The 14636-nt window shown below is 45.9% G+C and overlaps 1 protein-coding gene across 2 annotated transcripts in view; it reads right to left on the reverse strand.

Annotated features, from left to right (window-relative positions):
• Positions 1–6924: 6924 nt before the first annotated feature.
• Positions 6925–14636, reverse strand: part of GAB2 (GRB2 associated binding protein 2) — a 191635-nt gene continuing 183923 nt past the window's right edge. For both annotated transcript variants that reach the window (XM_024200639.3, XM_024200638.3), the window contains 4 exons: positions 12603–12693; positions 10326–10428; positions 9004–9129; positions 6925–7397 (listed from right to left, as the gene is read on the reverse strand). In XM_024200639.3, coding sequence (XP_024056407.2) covers positions 7254–7397; positions 9004–9129; positions 10326–10428; positions 12603–12693 — 464 coding nt within the window. In that variant the 3' untranslated portion in view covers positions 6925–7253. The remainder of the gene's footprint in view (positions 7398–9003; positions 9130–10325; positions 10429–12602; positions 12694–14636) is intronic.

Here is a 14636-nt window from a genome sequence, read left to right on the forward strand (position 1 = left end):
CCCATTGAAATCAATGGTGGAGCTGAAGGTGCTCCGCCCTTTGCAGAATCAGGGCCTGTGTTTTTAAAGGGCTTTAACTCATTAGCAATCCTCACCACATCCCTGTGAGTCAGGTCTGTTTTGCTGACCCCTTATTATTCCTGGGGGAAACTCAGGCAGAGGGGTTCCCAAAGGAAGGGGTTAAGTGTCAGGACCAGGATAGACCTAATATCCAGTTCTACTCTCAGACCATTATAGGGTGACCAGATAGCAAGTGTGACAAATCGGGACGGGGGTGGGGGGTAATAGGTGCCTATATAAGAAAAAGCCCCCAAAATCGGGACTGTCCCTATAAAATCGTGACATCTGGTCACCCTAGACCATTAGGACTTGCTCCTCCTCTTACATAATTCCCCAGAGAGACAGGCCAGGGAACCCTTCACATGGCTGGTGTCCATAACTAAGCACAGCGTTCTAAATTCATCCGGCTTGATTTAAATCATCCCAAACCCCAGCCGACAGCAACCACACAGTACAGGGCGAGAACTTGGCTCTGTCTGTGAATTGCGCCACTCTTCCCCTGTACAATACACACACTCCTTTTCTTTCTCCTACTTCAGCGCAAGCCTAACTCTAGAACCCAAAGCCATTTATAGCAGCAGGCAATTCATTTCCCACCCAACACTGAACGTCAACCCTAAACAAATCAGCTACAGGCAGCTAATGCAGTTCCAAGGGTGTGGATAGCTCATAGCTGGTAACTTGCAAGAAGTGATACATGCTTTCGGATACATGCGCCCTTAAAAAATATCTGCTGAGCACGGTATGGCTGAGGGTTTTGTGCCATGATCTTGTTATACCTTAACAATGAGAAAAATGGCACAGCACTTGACAAAAATTCAACTTCTCTTCATCACCACACACCCATTTTTTTCTAGGTGGGATGACAAAGGCGGGAGGCCTTGGCATGAGAATCAGACCAAGCCTTTCATTGGGATTTAAGATTAATTATTTTCAAGGCATTGCACTCCCTAAAATACCCAGATCTAACCAAGAAGCCACTTTTCCTTGGCTGTCCCACTGCAGATGGGATGCAATAGACTAATTCCCTCAGGGCGAAGTCATTCATGCCCAGGCATTTAAAGCTGTTGGTTTTCAGGCTGGGTTAAGCAGAAATGCTGCACAAACATTCACCAGGGATTGAACAACCAGGAGTGAGTTCTTTTGTCACAGCAGTTACCTAGATCAGGTCAACATACTTAGGCCCCTCAATGTACCTTTCTTTGAAGGCAGAGCACCATAATGCACAGAGCCTGCAGGTTATTATTGAGTATGCACTGACTATGTACACTGTGCTGTGTAACAGACATGTGAGGAACACACCACCTTCCTGAACAACGTGAAAGGGAGAACATAATGCGTGCTCACCAGTGAGCAGAGCAGGAGATGCACCCAGCAGTTTCAGGAGGTCTGTAGCTGCCTTCAAAGTAAAGCTGAACACACACACGTATGTACTAAAAATTTACTTGGACAGGGTGGGAAACTTTGATCACCAACTCCAAGTCTTGTTCCCAGTCACAACAGTCGAGATGTTTGCATTTGACTGAATGTTCTAGTGTGGAATTAAAGCAATCACGTGCACAATGGGACTGCCACACAGAACAGCTCATCTGCTATTGTATCTGTCGTGCCACTGACATCAGTCATAAAATGCCCAGGCTGTTCCTGTTTCAGCTCCCTGGCTTTCAAGATATACAGTAGCATCCTAATAGTACGTGGCCATTTGGCAAGTTCAACTTCTCTTCAGCCTGGTAGATGTGAAGAGAAAATGAATTTCTGATCACGCATCTTCTGGTGAATTCCCAAAGCTCTGAGTATACGTGCATGCAGGCTACAAGTCACACAGGCAGGGCGTGTATCAATTTACTATGAGCACAGAACCTGCTCTAACATCCATTCAACTCAATAGGAGTCTTTCCATTGACTTCAGTGGGCTTTGGATCAGGCCCAATATTTTGTTAAGTTTCCTGTCTGAAGCTGGCTTCAGTTTCATCTCTATAATAATGACATTTTGTTGAGAGGCCTGCCTGTCCTAAAATGTGGGGTGGTACTGCTGTGTGTTGTTAAAAGAGCAGTTGTGATGCACACCAGAGGTGGCTGCATTCCACTGGTGGGTGAAATGAATCTAAAGGGTTAATAAATTAAAGGGACGTTGTAAGGCCAATAATCATATCTTGTTAAAAAAAAATCTTATCTGTGTTAATGATAATATTTTAGAGCATTAAAATTGAAAGAATTTTTAAAAAGTTATTTGTTTCCCAATGCGTATGCCATTTTTGTTGTTACATTTTGCAAATCCCTTCAACTGGGCGAGTGAGAATAGCTGAATCAGTTTTGCTTTTGTTTCCATTTATTTCCACTTCCTGGGTCTCAAGAAGTACCACAGTGCTGCAATGTTTAGACTACAAGGGTTGCCAATATCCTGTTAATGGGACTATCGAATTTAATGGGAATCTTTACACTGACTTCTGTGGTCTTTGGACCAGGCCCACTGAGCTCTACGATGAAAGGGGCTATAGAAACACAACGTATCATGCTCTTCTTGTATTGTCTCACTGCAAAAAGATTCAGACGCTGTATGCAGGACAGAGTAGCTTGCTGGCAACAAAGCACTCACAGACCTATGAGGACACAGATCTATGCTGGCCCCCTCTATTAGTTTTTTCCTGCAACACCACAGTGATTAGTATTCTTTTTATTTGGACCATTATGACACCTGCTTTATTTTTCCTGTAAAATACCATCATGGCAGCCTTGCAAAATTTCCTTATAGCTTCTTCATGATCATCAGCCTTTTGCATGGTCAAGGGTAGGAGAGTAGAAGATGTGCCTGGGCTGGTAAAATTTCTGGACAGTTTTGCAAGGCAGCATAATGGTCTCAAAGAGCAGCATCCTACAATGGGATCCATTTGGGTCATGCAGTGCTCATTGCAGGATGGAGGGAGGGGCAGATCTGGAAGAGCTGTTAATGCCCAAACAATAATAATTAGCAATAATTATTTTCTTGCATAGGGGCGGGAACTCGGGGTACGGGGGGTGCTGCAGCACCCCCAGGTTTTATACCGGGCTCCGCTCCCGGCCCCACACTTGGGGTCCTGGCTGCCAGCTCCGGGGCTCCTCTCCTGTCCCCGTGCTCGCCCCCCTTACCCCTGTCTGAGTCCCCCCTCTTGGGGAGACATGGCCCTGCTCCTGGCCCCAGCTCTGGGGGGCGGGGTCAGACAGGGGTAAGGGGGCTGGCTTTCAGCACCCCCACTATTAAAAGTGTTCCAGTGCCACTGGTTTCTTGTTGATGCTGAAGGAACTTTATTTAAAAACTGAAAAAGAACAAACTCATTGGCAAAGCTGCGCTCCCCACTCAAAGTGAAATGCACCCCAAAACAGAAAGCCCAGACAAAGCCCTGCGCCTCACTGAGGGCCTTCATCTGGGTCCTCTGCCCTGGATTGCATGTCTTAAGGCACCTGATGGGCCTGATTCTCCTATTGCTTACACTGGATTATAACTAGGAGTAGCTCCACTGATGTCAATGGTTTGAGTTGTATGAGCCCCCTCTCAATGTGTAAACATGGCTCAGTATTTTAACTCTCCTTTCGAGGCATTCCTCATAGCAAACATGTGGACTGGGCTTACAAGCCTGGAGCCAAACATCCCTGCCCTTCGGAGCCAGGAGGCGAGGCTAGACCTCAATTTCACAGCAGGGCCCTGTCCCAAAATAGGGCTTAGGCGGGACATAGGCCTCATGCTGGCCCGCTGCGCAGGGGTAAATTCCACCCAGACAACTATCATGAAGCCCTTGGATGGAACGACCCCTGAGATGAAGCTCGCTGACTGTTGAATATTGGGAGAGAGCTTGACACTGTTTGTCACCCGTTCTGAAGCAGATACTAAATGTGAATAAGTCAGTCCAGGCTCAGGGAGAATTAATTAATGTCTGTTAAAAGGCACCAGATGGTCAGTCCTGGAGACAGACATTCTCTATGGATGAACAGGCCAGGCACGGTTTACCACCATCCTGCCCTGCCAATAGACCTCAGCCCTATCCTGGGGAACAGAGGGTGTTCAGCCTTCGTATGTATTGTTCTGATACCGTGGGCGCACCTGAAAGCCCCATAGCACCAGGTGATACATTTTATTCGGCCTAGTGGCTTTCAGAATGATGCTTCTAGGATTGCACCAGGAGTTATACAATTAAGGCAAATGCCTGTGTAATGAAGGCATTGGAAAAATGTGAACGGCGTCGTTTATAGTGTCAGCCTGGGCTATGTTATTTGTGGTGTGCTCTTGTACGTTTCATTCTGTGTCTTTTAATAATCGGGCGTTGGGTTTGTTTTTAATTGGGATTCCAATTTGAAAGTGTTTGCAAATATTATGGTATGACCGTGCATTTGTAATACACTGGCCCTGTGTGTGCGCGTGTTATCATGTCTCCCTCTCATAGCTAGCCCCAGTGACTACAGCAGCCAGCTACTTACTATTAATGGAGAAACTCCTGTCGCTCAAGTGGTAGGGACCTGTGGTTTTGTTGCTGGCAGTTCTGCATTCTATCCCCTGCTGATGATGGCAGTGTCTGTATGTGGCTTTAGTTCAGCACACATGCAGCTTGGCAGTCATACGAACATGAGGCTGCAAGGAAATGCACAGCTCTCACTTGTAAACATGACGTGTGCATGATTTTATAGAGGAGCATTGGCCGTCCATCACGATCGCTGCCTCACAGGCATGCTGTTTGTGTATGCACAGTAGCAGTGCTGGCTACAGTCAAAGAACCGGGATTGGCACCTCTATAACTTTAGAACCAGCCTTGCAACGTTCACTACTCTACTGCTTTTGCGTCAGTGCAACACAATATATATGTGATGTTGTCTTGACAATCCCCCCCACATGTTGCTCAGCCAGAGTTAGCACATTCAATGGGCATTGGGTGCCTAACAGAGCTGGTTGGGAATTTTCCATCGGAATGGTTTTCTGATGGAAAATGCCTATTTTGCAAAATCACAATTTGTTTTCTGTGGAAAAATTTCAATTTTGCCAAAAAATTTCAATTTTCCATTCGGAAAAATTAAAATGTCACTTCCCCGGCTGTGGGTCTGGAAGGCTTCTGCTGTTTCGCTTTTTGCCTGTGGGGAGAAAGTGAAAATGACAAGAGCCTTCCCGGGTGGGCAGCTGGGAAGCCAAAAAATGCCATTTTCAGTTCTCCCCCTAACTTCCTGAAAATCCCTTCCTGTGAAAATGTCATTTTGGACTTTTGATCCCAATTCAGGACAATTATAAAAATAAAAAATGAACTTTTTCATGGGAATGGATTTCCATTTTCTGGCCAGCTGTAGTGCCTAACTCGTTTAGGCCCATTTGAAAATCTCATCCTTTGTCATCCATCTCTGTTGCCAATGGGAGGGGGGAGTAGGGGCCGAATAGATACTCTGAGTTCTTTAATCATTGCGTTTATTATCTTAACCTCTTGGTTTATCCTTCTGTTCACTCTTAGCTTACAGCAATGCTGTTTGTCCAAATCAGTGCTTAGCATGTTTCTAGCATTCTGTTTGGCAATCAGACCATTACATGTCGATCGTTGTTCCTCCATATTGTTACGGGGTCATGGATTGATATCCATGCATTTACAGATTATTATCCAGGCAATAGGTTCTCCCTTCCTTCTCACTCCTCTCAGAGGGGCAAGGGCTTAGAAGAAGATGAACCCAAAGTGCCGGATGAGTCAAGACCCTGGATCTCACGGTCCTATGTATACTAGGTGCTTGTTGTTCATTTCAGCTGCGGATTGTTAATTTCATCAACACCAATTGCTACTGTAGTGTTGACCCAGTGTTGAGGCACTGCACTGTGCAAACCACCAGACTGAGGCAACTAGAGATGGGGGAAGAAGGCACAGGTCAGTTCTTAGGGCCCAGTGCACAGTCGTTCCCTACAGCATGTTCTTCACTGCCTTAGGTTACTCAAGTGATGGGACTGCCCTGCTCCTCGTGGGAGACTATTCCCCAGCTGCAGATCTCACCAGTAGCCTACATTTCTTTCACTCAACTCCACTGCATTACACCTAGCTCTCCCTCCTTGGGCCTCTTAAACAATTCCACTCCTTCCTTTGTACAGTATCTACGCCCTCCAGATCCTTGTCGACAGTCCCGTATCCCATTCCCCTTACTCATCATTAAGCCATACAAGTCACACATGGGCCTAATTCTCCACTCGGACTCAGGGGAGCCTTTTCCTGCTCCCATTGCAATCAATGGCGAAGCTTCCGCTGACTTCAATGGCAGCAGAATTGTCTCCCAATGGGGCTGCAAATGCTGCTGCCCTGGGCAGAAGTTGGCCCTCAGGGCCAGATCCAGAGCCTACTGAAGTCAGTGAAAGGATTCCCATTGAGTTCAAGCCTCTAGTTCTTTAATTCTGCTTTCACAAGCTGATCCTGCCTTTCACAAGCCTTTCATTTTGGGGAGTTTTGAACCCCCCACCCACCCACATCAACACCCATTTAAAAAGAAGAGGCACCTCAGTAAATCTTGCTGTTTGATACATTATGTGTGTGCTGTGGGGGAGGAGAGGTCAGCCCTGGAGGTCTAAGGTCGTCTCAACCAGTCGGCTTTGCAAGCTACAGAATGGCCACAGGTTTTGGCACCGACTGATGGAGAAGCGCCCCCTGCAGGTTACAAACGCATGTCGGTCGTTATTGACAAGCGATTCGATAATAAAACAAGTACAAATTAGACCTGGCGGTTGCCCATTGTTGTTGAAGAGGTCAGGACCACCCTATGGTATGGAGCGGGAATCTGTGTCCTGTAAAAGACGCCACCAAACCAGTATACATTCGGCACAGTTCAGGTGTACAGTACGGAAGAAGACTGAGAGAGATACTACAGTGTTAGCAGGTACAAGGTGGCTTTAATAACAGCTGTAAGCAAAAGACATGCTGGGCATTTGTGACCCCAGTATTGCTAAGTTTTAAGTTCCTGAACAGTATAGCCAGCAGCTAAAGTAATAGCACAAACCCAGCCACTGCAAGTAGTTGGTCTTTGTCACTGGCAAACAATATCTGCCAAGTCTTCCCCTGAAATTAAGTTTCTTTAAAAAAAAAAAAGACCCAAACAACAGTACTGTAGAAATGCAACCCCAAAGTGAGCTCGCATACCCAGGGGAACCCCAGCCTGGGAAAACCCGTTGGACATTTGCCTGTCTGGATGGCTGTCCCCATCTGCCCCGTCCATTACTGCTTCATGCTCTTAATGGGCTCTGCTGATTGCCGGACGTCAGTCCACTCCTGCATGGTGTTCTGCAGGGCTTGTGTCTTCTCTTTGTCAACCTGCACATAATCGACCTTCTCGTCTGAGGCGACTGACGATGTGGAGGGCTGGGTACAGGGGAGGAGAACACAGCGTGACGTAGTGATAGTACATCTACCCACTCTGCTGGCCTCATCTCTGTCCTCTCGTACTATCTCACCCCTCGTACTGCACGAGTCTTCTCCTCTGCAGCTCTTGCTATCTGGGACCACCTGCCTATATCTTAGCCTTGGTAGCTCTTCATTTATATGACTTACAAATCCTTTCTTTAGATCCCTCTTATTTCTTAATGAGGCCTTCATCAAAAAACTCCTATTGACTTAACAGGCTTTGGATCAGGCCCCAAGTGAGAGCCTGGTCTGAATGAAGAGTGTAAAATGGTACCCTGGGTTTCCATGTTTATTGTCTCTCAGTGACTCTGAGTCAAATGTGCTCAGTTGACAAGCAAAACAATATTGCTTTCTAACTGCCAGCGCTGCAAACACAGCCTGGGATCTGAGAGTCCAACTGGGTTCTTTCCTTCTCAGTAAGACACTGTTAGCGACACAGTAGAAGGACTAGAATCCAGCCCCCCCTCTCTTAGCTGTGTTGGCTCTGAAGGGCTAACAAGGAGTAAAAGATTATTTTTGTCACTCAAAGAAGCAGGTGCGGCTCCAAATTCACAGAAGGAGCAGATCTACTGAGTGAGAAGATGCTGTTTTTACATAGTTGCTTTTCAGAGTACTTTAATTTTCTTGTCCCTCTGCAGTTGCTTAACTCTTTTAGAGAAACACAATCGAAAATCCCAGATCCAAACTTTGGAGGTTCAGAAAATCTTAAACTGGATCCAGATTAGATTTTGGTGGCTTTATGCCACCTCTCAGGTATGTGTATTGTTTTGTTCTGTAATCCATGTAGTTGGCATGGAAGATACTATATAGCATAAAGGGGAATTGTATTTAAGATACATATTTGAACATATTGAAGAGCCACTAATTCCATTCCATGTTATCTAGAAGCCATTTTGCTGGTGTTTCCCCTCACTAGTCCATCTGCTCCTGCCGGCTAGTCCTCATTTGGCAGCATCTTAATTGGCTCAGCAGAATTTGGCTCATAGATGGGGATTTCATGTTTCAAAAGTGACTTGTGATTTTGATGCTCACCTTGATGCACCGTAAGAGCAGCCTGATTTTCCATGGCTGGGTGCTCAGCACTTTCTAAAAAGCAGTCGCCTTCAAGGTGCCTCAAGTTGGGCATCCAAATCACAAGTCATTTTGGATAATTTAGGCCAGTGCACTTTGGAGATCCTGCATCTGAAAATGTAAGAAAGGAATGAGGGGACCTAATCCAGCTCCCACAGAAAGGGGCATCTTCCCATTGACTTCAGTGGAAGCTGAATTAGGCCTAATATAGGATCTATAGTAGGTGGGCCAAATTCCGCTCTCATTTACAACCATAAAAGCCGTTGCCTCCAATGATCTTAGTTACACCTCCAGTACAGCTGCAGGTACGTGAGTAAGGGTGGAATTTGGCCTAGAATAATATACAGGGCCAGATCCAACACCACTGACATCACTGAAGCAGTGCCTCCTTATCTCAGCCGAGAATCAAGCCCCTATTGTTTGTTGAGCTGGTTTCAAACCATTAAAAACACATAATATTTAATTAAAAAATTAAAAAAAAACCCCAAGCTACCTTTCTGTGTGGCCCAGGTGAGTTTGGCTGGAAGTCCAGGGCTAGATAATCCACACTCCCCGAACTCTTTTTTGCTGCTGGGCTGTTGGTGCCACTAGGAACCGGAGAAGCAGAAACAGGATTTTGCTAATGTAGGAAAGAGGTGGGAGAAAAAAGGGTTAATAAAACAAGGAGAATACAAGGGACCTAAATCCAAAATCCATCACTGGTAGCACTTTAAGCGAGGGCCTGGCCTGAATTCTCCCCTCACTTACCTCTCTGCAATTTGGGTCAAGAGCCATGAGAACAGCTCAGTGGACTGAATTCAATGGGGTCCCATAGCACAAATCACATGCTTAACTTGATGCACCTGAGCAGTCTCATTGACTTCAATGGAACTACTCACATGCCTGAAGTTAAACATATGCATAAGTGCTCTGCTGGAACCAGGCCTTAGAATGGCCATAATTGGGCCCAGAATCATCATTACACTTCGCTACACTGCACTGCAGGTAGATTTAAATACAATTGTATGCAATGTGCTGTAGCCATGTTGGTCTCAGGATATTAGAGAGACAAGGTGGGTGAGGTAGTATCTTTTATTGAACCTTCTGTTGGTGAGAGAGACAAGCTTTCAAGCTAACACAGAGCTCTTCTTCAGGTCTGGGAAATGTGTACACACTCTGAATACATTTCCCAGCATGACGAAGAGCTCTGTGTAAGCTTAAATACAATTGATTAATAATAGGTCATGGGGTAGCAGCTTTGTAAGAGACACAAATTCTCCTGTCTCTTTCATCAGTGTCACTGGTTATAGCAGTGGGAACCTGCCTTTTCATGCTTGGGGCAGTATAGATGGCTCCTGCCCCACACACAGTCAGAGAATGCCAGCACTTCCTGTGGGAGAAGGGTCTAAAAATCAATTTAAAAATAAACAGGTACAATAAAATGTGGTATGGAATTAAAATAAGAGAGTTTTTGGTCCTCCAGTTCCCAGAGAGGACCATGATATGATGTAGAGTAGTACTTAATAAAGGGAGGGTCATTTTTGAGTTTTCTGGTGCGGGAGGGAGAAGCACACGACATGTCTGTGTCCACTCTCATTCTCTGCTCCCACAACATAAAACAATAATTAAAAAACAATAGGATGTTCCATATAGATACATGTTAGAATGCCATGTTACAAACAACCACCCTGTAATCCATATAAGGATATATATTGTCCTTATCACCATAGATCTGAGTATCTTTAACACTACGGTCACTACCCGTGGTTTGCATTTATAGAGCCCAAGTCACTGCAGGACATAGGTGCCTTGCTTAGGAAGCTCGACAGTGCTTACCATGGCCACGTAGTTTTCCTCGCTGTCTCCCGAGTCAGTGCTGGTGATGCTCTGGGTGGAGACTGGTCGGCAGTATTGTGAGGCGCTGGAGTTGAAAGTCTGGCTGTAATGAGAGGTGCCGATGGGTTAGTTACAGCCGCAGGACCCCACTGCTCACCACTTACTAGGGATGGGGTCAGAGTTGCAGAGCTGGGATCCAAGTCTGAACTTTCCTGCAGCTCATGGATGAGATCCAGTGTTTTGGTGCCACTTAAGAAGGACCATTTCTAAAGTTTGTCTCCACAACCCAAGCTTCCCATAGTTCAGGGAGGATCCAGATTTGGGCCCTTAGCTCTGGCTCATTTCTGTTTAATATCACCGTGTTTCTTTATGTCGCCTCAATTCTCCTGCTATCATATTACTAGAGTCCAGGCTCCATAAACTCTTTTATCTCACAGGATGTATTTAATTGCAATCCCCTTATGACAGCACATAGAGCCCCCGAGCTTCTCGTGCCATTTCCCCTCCATACTAATCACAGCTTCAAGCTTGCGTTTACTGTGCAGTAGCCTACTTGCATTTTGATGGAAGGCTAAACCTTGAAGGCCTCATCTTGTTTTCAGTCAACCAGATCTAATTACTGTATAAGGAATAATATAATGCAATCAGAGTCTGTTACTGAAGTCCCCATCTTAAAAAGCTATTGGTTGCCTTGTAGTAAAAAAGGGTCATAAAATTAGTCGATAAGAGAAAAATCCATTAGCTTCTGTGGGGTCAGGCGTCCTGTCAATCAAAACCCAAGCTCTGTATGTTTCCTAATGTAGTGATCTGAGCACACAGCTCTCATGCCCTGCAGTCAGTCTCCAAACAATCCAATTTATTATAACAGTCATAACAGCTAATGTCCTCATATAGGACAATGTCAGACTATGAACTAGTGGCAGAACTGGAGTTGAGTGAATCCCGGCACTTTTGGCTTAGAGGGTTTGTTATGAAGCTCTTTAGTTCCAATTTGCAGAGTTCCTCACAGCTGAGCTTTGCTTTAAGGCAGGGGTCGGTGTGCCGAATCTTCATTTATTCACTCTAATTTAAGGTTTCGCGTGCCAGTAATACATTTTAACTTTTTTAGAAGGTCTCTTTCTATAAGTCTATAATATATAACTAAACTATTGTTGTATGTAAAGTAAATAAGGTTTTTAAAATGTTTAAGAAGCTTCATTTAAAATTAAATTAAAATGCAGAGCTCCCCGGACCAGTGGCCAGGACCCAGGCAGTGTGAGTGTCACTGAAAATCAGCTCACGTGCCGCCTTCGGCACACGTGCCATAGGTTGCCTCCCTGCTTTAAGGGCTCTCAAAGCAAAACTCAGTCAAAACCTTTTGAGTGCCATCCTGTTTTGCATTGACACTGTGGGTTTTAGCTAATTTTGATATGAAACCATATATTGACTCCAGGTTCGGCTGAGTCTGGGATCACTCAAAGATTTTGTAAACCTCAGCCAGCCAATGACCACCCTTGCTCTGAGTTTGGACCAAAACTATCTGACTTAGGAGTGGTTTGGTTTATGCACAATTCTGAAAAAGGCAACAATCTCCAAATGAGATTAAACATTGGACTTTTGGTAATTAGCACTTTGTAATGCACTGGATTTCAATGTGGAATTTGAGGCAATTCTCCTGTATTCACAGAGTTTTATCACACTACCAGGTAGAAAATTAGCAAATGCTGATACATTTCTCTGGATGGGCTAGAATTGGGGCCAAGACTGGGACTTCAGATCTCAACATCAACATGCTTTGAGAAAGTCTGATCCAGATCGAAACTTCGCAGCTGGCCCGTGCTTATAAAACGGACCAAGCAAAAACCCTGAATCCAGACATCCTCAAGCTTTTAGAAAATTCAGATCTGGCTCCAGACTTTGCAGCTGGGGCCCATCTCCAGCTCAGAATCAAAACACAAGCCTTGCAAGATAGAAGACACATCCCGGTAACAGCAAGAGACGTTAAAGAGACCAGCACAACAAGAACCCGAAGGCGCTTTTTGGTGCTGCCTACACTGGAGATCTAGGGTTAGTTACATCTCAGTCACACTGGTGTAAATCCAGCGTCTCCAACACCTGCAATGGCCATATTCCAGAATGATGCAGATATTACTGAGACTAGAATGTGGCTTCTGGTGCATTAGCTATGCCATCACAATCTATCACCCTGAAGCTAAGTAAGTCCAGCTAATGTGGACACGGCCTGAGCTTGGTCCATGATGGTGTTGCAGGAGTTAAGACTCCCCCCAATGTACTCACGTTGGTCTGGACCAAGATTTGGTGACCGGCGATTTGAAGGGAAGCTCATCGATAACCGTGTTGTTCCTCAGGTCCAGAGGCGTTGGCTTTGCTGTCACAGAAGGAGGATTTATACATCAGTGAACGCGTTCTTTAAACTCTCCCTAACACTAAATCACTGTATTTTAAAAAATAAAATGCAAAGATGTCCACAGTCACGTGGATGATCAACTCTCAAGGAGCATTAAAAATTAACGGAGATATCCCATCTCCTAGAACTGGAAGGGACCTTGAAAGGTCATCGAGTCCAGCCCCCTGCCTTCACTAGCAGGACCAAGAACTGATTTTTTGCCCCAGATCCCTAAATGGCCCCCTCAAGGATTGAACTCACAACCCTGGGGTTTAGCAGGCCAATGCTCAAACCACTGAGCTATCCCTTCCCCCCATAATGTTCCTGCAGTCATTCATGCAAGGATCACGGGAAATCAGAGCAGAATTCATCCCTCCCATGTGCACACCCGACTCCCGCTGGCTCCAATGGGAATTCCGTCGTATGGGCCCCAGAGGGGTGAATGTGTCTTCTATGGGAATGATAGGACCCAAAAACATGTAGGTGTGGCTTATTAAAGAAACACTGATGCCCATTAGACTCGGAAAAGCCTCCCTCTATTGATCGTCAGTCAGAAATTAACATTATCAACATGCCACTTAATTGCAGTGGGCTCTGACTAGAAGATTTTCCATGAAGCATTTTAAAAGGAAATCTGCCCTGTAACATGTAGCTCATTACAAAGGAGAGGAGAGCGCTGCTGTCCAGAAAGAATGGGAATAACTAACAGTAATAATACAGCACTTTGTAACAATAGGCGGCTACCATGTTGATACTGTGAAAAAAGACAACTAAGGAGGGATATGATAGAGGTCTATAAAATCGTGAATGGTGTGGAGAAAGTGAATGAGGTATTTACCCCTTCATATAACACAAGGACCAGGGGTCACCCAGTGAAATGAATAGACAATAGGTTTAAAACAAACATAAGGAAATACTTCTTCACACAACGCACAGTCAACCTGTGGAACTCATTGCCAGGGGATGTTGTGAAGGACAAAAGTATAACTGGGTTCAAAAAAGAACTAGATACGTTCATGGAGGACAGGTCCATCAGTGGCTATTAGCCAAGATGGTCAGGGATGCAACCCCATGCTCTGGGTGTCCCTAAGCGTCTGGCTGCCAGAAGCTGGGAGTGGACGACAGGGGATGGATCACTCAATAACTGACTTGTTCTGTTCACTCCCTCTGAAGCACCTTGCATTGGCCACTTCGGAAGACAGGATACTGGCCTAGATGGACCATTGGTCTGACCCAGTATGGTCGTTCTTATGTTCTTAAAACACAGACTAGTGGCCTAATCCTGTCATGTGCTGGGCACCTCATGCCTGTTGAAAAGCACCCTCACACAATCAGTATCTCACAGAGCCATAGATTTTATGCCCAGAAGGGCCCATTAGAGCATCTAGTCGGAATTCTTATGTGACACTGGCCAGAGAATTTACCCAGCGATTCCTGCATTTCATCCCCACCGCACTGGGCGGCAGCTTCCATCTGAATGTGTGAGAAACCAGGAGACTTTCCAAGGTGCTCTGAATTCCAGTCTGTTATTTCATTTTCAAAATGGTGAATTTAAGCCAGGGCCGGTGCTACCATTAAGGCAAACTAGGCGGTTGCCTAGGTCGCCAAGATTGGGGGGCACCAAAAAGCGGTGCCCCCAATTTTTTTTTACAGCGTTCCTGGGCTGGGCTGCCGGCGGCGCGCTGACACGTGCGGCTCAGACTCCCTCTCCCAGCACAGCAGCCGCTTCATGCAATTATTGTCATTGCTGGTGGGGGCGGCGTGCTCGGGGAGGGGGCGTAGCAGAGGTGAGCTGGGGTGGGGAGTCCTGCGGCAGTTCCTCCCCCCCCGTCCTGAGGCACACTCCCCCCCCACGGCAGCTCCCCACCCCTGATCATCTCTGCTACGCCCCCTCCCCAAGTGCGCAGTCGTCGCTCCACTTCTCC

The sequence above is a fragment of the Terrapene carolina genome, unplaced genomic scaffold (genome assembly GCF_002925995.2).
Source record: "Terrapene carolina triunguis isolate 2854851 unplaced genomic scaffold, T_m_triunguis-2.0 Scaffold97, whole genome shotgun sequence".
Taxonomy (NCBI): domain Eukaryota; kingdom Metazoa; phylum Chordata; order Testudines; family Emydidae; genus Terrapene; species Terrapene triunguis.